Source organism: Lipotes vexillifer, unplaced genomic scaffold (assembly GCF_000442215.2).
Source record: "Lipotes vexillifer unplaced genomic scaffold, Lipotes_vexillifer_v1.1 scaffold170, whole genome shotgun sequence".
NCBI lineage: Eukaryota > Metazoa > Chordata > Mammalia > Artiodactyla > Lipotidae > Lipotes > Lipotes vexillifer.
In genome coordinates, this window is record NW_006772326.1 from 273,743 (window position 1) to 282,371 (window position 8,629).

Here is an 8,629-nt window from a genome sequence, read left to right on the forward strand (position 1 = left end):
TTTTTTTGCGGTACGCAGGCCTCTCACTGTTGTGGCCTCTCCCGTGGCGGAGCACAGGCTCCGGACACGCAGGCTTAGCGGCCATGGCTCACGGGCCCAGCCGCTCGGTGGCATGTGGGATCCTCCCGGCCTGGGACCCGAACCCGTGTCCCCTGCCTCAGCAGGCGGACTCTCAACCACTGCGCCACCAGGGGAGCCCCCAGCTAGGGAATCTTAAAGTTAGTTGCCTTACTTTAAGATTCTTACTAAAAATTGCATATGTGGAATATAATTTTTAATCTTTCATTTCCTACTTTGATTAGTTTAAAATTGTTAGGCCCTGGAGAAACCCTTATGAGTTTCACTTTCTATTTCTTATTCAAAATACACGTTCACATTTGGTACTATTAGAGCTCTTCTGATATGTAAATGACTATCTTTGCCACATGTATCATAAGGAAGCTTTATGATATGAAATATATAAATAAAGGAAGCTTTATTTATATATATATATAAATATATAGAGAGAGAGGAAGCTTTATTTATAATATGAAAATAAATAGCCTTTTCTACATTCCAAAGCATTCAATTTGAAAGAAATACTGAACAGTTGATTGATTTATTTCAGCTTAAAATAAAAAGGTCAGGAGTCCTAGTACAAATTACCTAATACTTAAAAATATTCAGGGTGTTCTATAAAAAAGATAAATTGCCATATCTAGTTCTAATGGTACCTTTTGTATCTTCTTTATAATATTATAAATAAATAAAACCTTTCTCTCTTTTTCTTAGAAAACTGGTGACTTATTTGCTATCAAAGTATTTAATAACATAAGCTTTCTTCGTCCAGTGGATGTTCAAATGAGAGAATTTGAAGTGTTAAAAAAACTCAATCACAAAAATATTGTCAAATTATTTGCTATTGAAGAGGAGGTAAGTAGTCAAGCTTTAATTAATGGTGTCATGTTTATTGTAGTTATTATGATTCGGGAGAAATAATCTAATATAAAAATTGTTTTATAAACAGTGGGCTTTTTAATGGTGAAAATTAGGGCTCATACCACCATATATTTATTCTCAAAGATTCTTGAATAGCTATAACAGTGGACATGAAGTCTCATGGAATCAGAAAAAATAGTATAAGAAATAAAAGAATATAGAATATGGTTACCGGTATTATTACTAAAAACAAAAGCTAAAGTTAAATTGACATAATTATATAAGGATCAAGGAGAAAGTCAAACAATACAAAGAAGGCTTTATAAAGAATAAAAATCCTTGGAATCCAGAGAGTGATATATGAAGTCCAGTTGTAAAAGACAGAATTGATTTTAGTGGGAAACAGTGAAAATAAAAATGTCATTAGAAAAATATAAATCCTGTTAGTGTGGGTGATCAATGAAATCACACCTTTTGAAAAACAGTTTGGCAGCTTATACTCCTCATACCAGTGATTTCATTTTTTTTTTTTTTTTTTTGCGGTACGTGGGCCTCTCACTTTTGTGGCCTCTCCCGGTGCGGACCACAGGCTCCGGATGCACAGGCTCAGCGGCCATGGCTCACGGGCCCAGCCGCTCCGCGGCATGTGGGATCTTCCTGGATCAGGGCACGAACCTGTGTCCCCTGCATCGGCAGGCGGACTCTCAACCACTGTGCCACCAGGGAAGCCCTCTGGTCACGTTTTCATTTCATTTGATTTCATTTTTAGTGATTACTTCTTAGGAAGTAATCAGAAGTGTAAATTATAATTTTATGCACAAAAGTGTTCATTGCTGCCCTGTTTATAATAAAGAATGGTTAAATAAGTTAGAATGTTTGGCTAGTCACCCAGAGTTAGCTACACTCGAGGTTAAGAGCATAGCCCTCCAGACTGCCAAGTCTGTTCAAAACTTCTGATGCGAGCTGCAGAGGAGTTTGGCAAACCATGCAGGTAGATAGAGAAGTCCCCACCAGGCTGCTCATTGAGACACGAGCTGCAGGTTCAGGAGTCAGCAGGGCTATCTTAAGACCAACTGGCTACCCCTTCGGGGCTTCCCATGACTGCCCTCAGATTTGATAATTTGCTAGAATGTTGAATGACTCACAGAACTCAGGTAAGCACTGTACAGTTGATCCTTGAACAGCACAGGTTTGAGCTGCCTGGGTCCACTTATAAAAATGTGCGTTTTTTTCCACTAAATATGTACTACGGTACTACACAATCCGAGGTTGATTGAATCTGTAGGTACGGAACCACAGATACAGTAAAGTTATGTGTAGATTTTCGACTGTGCAGAGGGTCAGCACCCCAACCCCTGCTTTGTTCAAGGGTCAGCTGTACTTACATTATAATTTATATTTTAGTATAGCAAAAAGATATAAATCAGAACTAGCCAAAGGAAGAGATCCGTAGGGCCATAGGGCAGAATATAGGAGGGTTCCAAACATGAATCTTTCTTGTCCTCAGGGATACATTATCCTCTTGGCATTGATGTATGGCAATACGCACAGAGTATTGCCAACCCTGGAAGCTCACCTGAGCCTTTGGTGTGCAGAGTTTTTATTGGGGCTCAATCACATACTGCCTGCGTGGCTGACCTGTAGTCAGCCCTTCCCATAGGTTCTGATAATACTTTTAGCCTCCATTTCCTCTGGAAGTTGGAACGGATGTGCATGTCCAAAATCCCCATCATAAATCACATTGTTAAGACTGTCACATGGCCAAAACCCACAGACAAAGACACTTCTAGCAGATAGGACATTCTAGAAGCCTAGCAAATCACTTGCCAGTAGCCAAGGGCAAAGACCAGACCTCTCTGGCTAAAATTAATTCTTTACTACACAGTAGTTAAGCAGTAATAAAGAGAGATATTTAACAAATTTCAATCACCTGGGAGCATGCTTGTGTATAATGTTCTGTGAGAAAATCAGTATTAAAAATATATATGCAGGGCTTCCCTGGTGGCGCAGTGGTTGGGAGTCCGCCTGCCGATGCCAGGGGCGCAGGTTCGTGCCCCGGTCCGGGAGGATCCCGCGTGCCGCGGAGTGGCTGGGCCCGTGAGTCATGGCCGCTGAGCCTGCGCGTCCGGGGCCTGTGCTCCGCGGCGGGAGAGGCCGCGGCAGCGAGAGGCCCGCGTACAGCAAAAAAAATATATATATATATATATATATGCAGTGTGATCTTTTTCTTTTCTTTTTAATTTTTTAAAATTTATTAATTTATTAATTTATTTATTTATCTTGGGCTGTGTTGGGTCTTTGTTTCTGTGCAAGGGCTTTCTCTAGTTGTGGCAAGCAGGGGCCACTCTTCATCGCGGTGTGCGGGCCTCTCACTATCGGGGCCTCTCTTGTTGCGGAGCACAGGCTCTAGACGCACAGGCTCAGTAGTTGTGGCTCACGGGCCCAGTTGCTCCACGGCATGTGGGATCTTCCCAGACCGGGGCTCGAACCCGTGTCCCCTGCGTTAGCAGGCAGATTCTCAACCACTGCTACACCAGGGAAGCCCTGCAGTGTGATCTTGATATATACAGTATGGTATACAAAGTGTTAATGTGTCTGTAATATGATTTGATACATAGAAAAAAGACTGAAAGGAAACACACCAAAATATTAACGTAATTATCTCTGGGTGATGGGATTATGGGTATTTCTCAAATTTTCAGTTCATCAGCATTCAGTTATTTCATTTTTTCAGAACAACAGTTTTTTAAAAAAAAATTTCTTTTATACTACTCAGTCGTAGAGAAATTTAAAATATTTTATGGGTATATATTGGGGATATGTATAAAGAATTATAAAAGGAAGGAAGAATTAAAAGTTGGAGACGAATACTGGATTTAGGTCTCATTCATATTTTTGAGTTTCTGAAATGAGCATGTATCTTATAATCAATGTGTATTTGAAATTTGGTAATACTTTTTCTCTGTAAAGCTGTTATTAAATTGATGACGTATCTTATATTCAGTGGTACATTAAAATTAAGGTTTAAAACAAATCAGCAGCTCAGATTCATATGAGCAGACTAGAACTTTGCTGCAAGAGGACAACTCAACTATTCTGCCACCTATTTGTTTTTAAGGCTAGAACTCTGGGAACTCCCTGGCAGTCCAGTGGTTAGGGCTTCACTCTTCCACTGTAGGGGGGCACAGGTTCGATCTCTGGTCGGGGAACTAAGATCCCGCAGGCTGCAAGGTGTGGCCAAAGAAAAGTCTAGAACTCCATTCTTTGAAGTAAAAGTGCTTGTCACAGGAAGAATTTCAAGTTTAAGAGATTTGTTAGAAGAACTAATATCCTAAATGTACGTTATGTATTAGTAATTAAACATAATTTTGAAAGAATCATCATAACATTGTAGCAGTGATTTTCTAATTAGACTTGCTGTGGTTTGTCTTCAAAGACAAATCCAATTTTTTTTTTTTTTTTTTTCTTTTGGCTGCATTGGGTCTTTGTTGCTGTGTGCGGGCTTTCTCTAGTTGCGGTGATCAGGGGCTACCCTTTGTTGCAGTGCACGGGCTTCTCATTGCGGTGGCTTCTCGTTGCAGGGCACAGGCTCTAGGAGCACGGGCTTCAGTAGTTGTGGCATGCAGCCTCAGTAGTTGTGGCTTGTGGGCTGTAGAGCACAGGCTCAGTAGTTGTGGTGCACGGGCTTAGTTGCTCTGTGGCATGTGGGATCTTCCCGGACCAGGGCTCGAACCCGTGTCCCCTGCATTGGCAGGCAGATTCTTAACCACTGTACCACCAGGGAAGCCCGACAAATCCAATTTTAATACGAATTTAGAAGATATTAATTCTCATCTGTACAGTCAACAAATATTTAACAAACCCCAGGTAAAAAGCAATTCAGTGCCTTCATTATTGTAGTAAATCCAACTTTTAAATGAAATCAGGTAAGTATTGGCATATAATAAAAATTTATTTTTTATATTGAGTCCCAATCAGTGATTTTTTTTTTTCAGATAACAACGAGACATAAAGTACTTATTATGGAATTTTGTCCATGTGGAAGTTTATACACTGTTTTAGAAGAACCATGTAATGCCTATGGACTACCAGAGTCTGAATTTTTAATTGTTTTGCGAGATGTGGGTATGTTTGTTTATTTATATGATTATATATGTGTGTATATATAACTTAATGACATAAGAATTTTTAAAAATAAATTTCTTACATTCAAAGCCAAAGACCTTTATGGAGTGCTTTCTTAGATATGACACCAAAAGCGCAAGTGCAAAAAGAAAAAAAATAGATAAGTTTCATCAACATTAAAAACTTTTGTGTTTCAAAGGACAACATCAAGTAAAAAGACAACCCATAAAATGAGAGAAAATATTGGCAAACCGTACGTCTGATGAGGAATTTTTGTCCCAACAACTCAACAATAAAAAGACAACCCAATTGAAAAATGGGCAAAGGATTAAAAATATCTCCAAACAAGATATACAAATGGCCAGCAAGTATATAAAAAGGTCATTAGTCGTTAGAGAAATACCAGTCAAAACAATTAAGAGCTGCCACTACACACCCACTAGGATGGCTAAAATCAAGAAGACAAAACAGAACCAAGTGTTGGCGAGGCTGTGGAGAAATTGAACCCCTCATATACCGTTGGTGGTGGTGTAAAAATGTGCAGCCTCTTTGGACAACAGTCTGACAGTTCCTCAGAAGGTTAAACAGAATACCATATGACTTAGCAATTCCGCTAGTAGGTATTTATCTAAAAGAATTTAAAATCCACACAACAGCTTGTACACCAGTATTTATAATAACAAAAAAAAAGGAAGTAGCCCATCAACTGTTGAATAGGTAAACAAAATGTGGTATATCCGTACAGTGGAATATTATTTGTTCACTACAAGAGTGAAGTAGTGATACATGCTATAATATGGATATAACTTGAAAAATGGTTAGTGAAAAATGCCAGACACAAAAGGCCACAATATTTGTATGATTCCATTTACGTGAAATGTCTGGAATAGGCAGATCCATAGAGACAGAAAGCAGAGTAATGCTGGTCAGGGCCTTGAGGGGAGGGTGGAGTCGAGGAGTGACTGCTAATAGACGTGGGGTTCTTTTTGGCGTAATGGAAATGTTCTGAAATTGGTGGTGATGGTTGTACACTCTGTGACTCTTAACTACTTTAAAAAATGAGTTTTATGATATGTAAATTTTATCTCAACAAAGCTGTTATTAAAAAATATATATGGCACCCAAAGGGAATAATACCTTCTTGAAAAGAAATGAATCAATATTTGAAGAATAGGAGAAGCCCAGTGATAAAGTATGTTAGTGGGAATTCTTGAGCTTGACACTGGAAGCAGTAGAGACTACTTAGGTGAGGGTAAAATGAAAAAGAAGCAATATATGCTACAGCCTAGTAAATCAAATAGAGGTTATAGATGATTGATGCCTTCCTAAGTATACTGGTAGTTCTGAGCTTTCGTAATTGAATGTTGATACCCCTAAACTTATTTTTATATGTTATGCTTGGACATTCATCTATCAGCTGTCAAACAAATGTTTCAGACTATCACTCTGTGACACTGCATGTCAGTTAGCCCAAACAGCTTAATTTCAGCAGTTTTGCCACCTTTGCCCTTAAAAAAGAAAAAAAGAAAGAAAGAAAATGGCATTTTTAGAAGAGCACTAAGCATATGAGAAATACATTTTTGTGGAAACAAGTCTGACACTTTGCCTCCTTCTGTTACTTTTTTTTTTTTACTATATTATGTATTGAGTCCAGTTTACTCTTTTGTGGAATTTTTTTCCCAAGGTAAAAATGTAAAATTGTGGTGAAAGATTATCTTTCTTGGGAATCTTCATTCTTAAGTTTAAGCAGATGGCCCACAGGTATATAACCAAAAGTAATTCTGGAGGTCATAGGCTTAAGACTGTTGTGTTCCATTTTCTTGATAGTGTTTAAGAGAGATTGGACTCTTCCTTAGACCGTATTGGTCCTTATCATTCTAAAACTCCTCATTACTCAAACATGAAATACAAAATATAAGTATAATCTGTTACTTCTTTGATTAAAATGACTTTGGACCAACTTATGTAAAAACTTACACTGAGTGAAAATGAATTAATGTTAATTAGTGAGTCTGATGCACACATACATATGCATAGATACCTACATTATGATTTCCTGTGTTTTATATTTATTGTTGAAGTGGGTGGAATGAATCATCTCCGAGAAAATGGCATAGTTCACCGTGATATTAAGCCAGGAAATATCATGCGTGTAATAGGGGAAGACGGACAATCTGTGTACAAACTCACAGATTTTGGTGCAGCTAGAGAATTAGAAGATGATGAGCAATTTGTTTCTCTGTATGGCACAGAAGAATATTTGGTAAGTCATGTATCACTAATCATTTTATTTAAAGAAGTTGGATATATTGTAAATATGGATAATTGGTCAACCAGTTCACTATGAAATGTCAACTTTTATGGCAAAAATTAAATTTTCTGTTCTAATGAATATGGTTTGTAATGAGGTATTAAATATCAGTTTCTCAGGGGGTTATTTCTGTTAAAAATTCTTATAAGTTTTATAATTTAAATAATTTTACTAATGTTATTCATCTATATTAAAAGAAAAAACTGTCTGTACACTCCAGAAGCATCTAACTAGTAAAGGCTTCCTTATTTGGAACAGAGCAGTTAATACATTACAAGCTTGTTATAGTACTCTTCCCTGTAGAGGAAACTTCATTATAATTCTGAAGCAGAATATTCTCTTCAGAGACGTTGGTTATTGAAAGACAAAAAGAATAGTTAGAAACACACACATAAAATTGAATGAATTCCTCTAAAAGATCTAATTTGAAATGCTAGAAAACTAGAAAAGCTCTCTGGTTGAAACAGATTATGTAGGTGTGTTTGTGTGAATTTAGTAAACATTTGAAACACTTAAGAAAAGACACTGAAAAATAAGTATATTTAACATGTAATCAGGAAGTTTATAATATACCGCTATCACTAATTGCTCATGGCTCTGGGTTTTGTTTTAAAAGTCTTAGAACCTGTGACTTTTTTTCCAGCTGGATTCTGCCATTGTAATCTTATAACATGAATAAAGTCTACCTGGCCCCATAGCTTTATTCAGATTATACTAAGTCTGGCATGAATTAAGATGTCTTGTTCTATCAATATATATCCCCAAATTAATCTATTATATTTTGATAAGTAAATAAGATAATTAAAGTGTTGGAAAGACAATAAGGTAATAGTGACTAGCAGGAGGAAGATAGCTGGGGGAAGCCTCCTTTCAGTCCTAAGTGAACTGACACTTAAATGATAAAAGCAAGCCATGCAGAGATTTGGGGGGAAAGCATTACAAGCAACTGCAAAGGCCTAGAAATAAGAATGACCTTGGATGTTTGAGAAACAGAAAGGATGACAGAATAGCTGCAATTTAGTGAGTGAAGTGGCAGGTGGTAGGAGTTGGAATTGGAGAAGTAAGCAGAAGGCAGCCAGAGCATCCAGGCTAGTGGTTTCTACCGTGTATGATTGCCCCCTTTTTATAATAAATGTTTTACAATGTTCTTTTCAGTATCTTAAAATGAATTTCTTAGATAATATAATCACCTGCATACCTAATTAAAAGAATAGCATAGGGCTTCCCTGGTGGCGCAGTGCTTGAGAGTCCGCCTGCCGATGCAGGAGACGCGGG

The 8,629-nt window shown here is 37.8% G+C and overlaps 1 protein-coding gene across 2 annotated transcripts in view; it reads left to right on the plus strand.

The window, feature by feature from the left end:
* The window catches only part of TBK1 (TANK binding kinase 1), a 40,179-nt gene that overhangs the window by 6,023 nt on the left and 25,527 nt on the right, over positions 1-8,629 (plus strand). For both annotated transcript variants that reach the window (XM_007447378.1, XM_007447377.1), the window contains exons 3-5: positions 772-912; positions 4,914-5,043; positions 7,125-7,306. In XM_007447378.1, the coding sequence (XP_007447440.1) occupies positions 772-912; positions 4,914-5,043; positions 7,125-7,306 (453 nt within the window). The remainder of the gene's footprint in view (positions 1-771; positions 913-4,913; positions 5,044-7,124; positions 7,307-8,629) is intronic.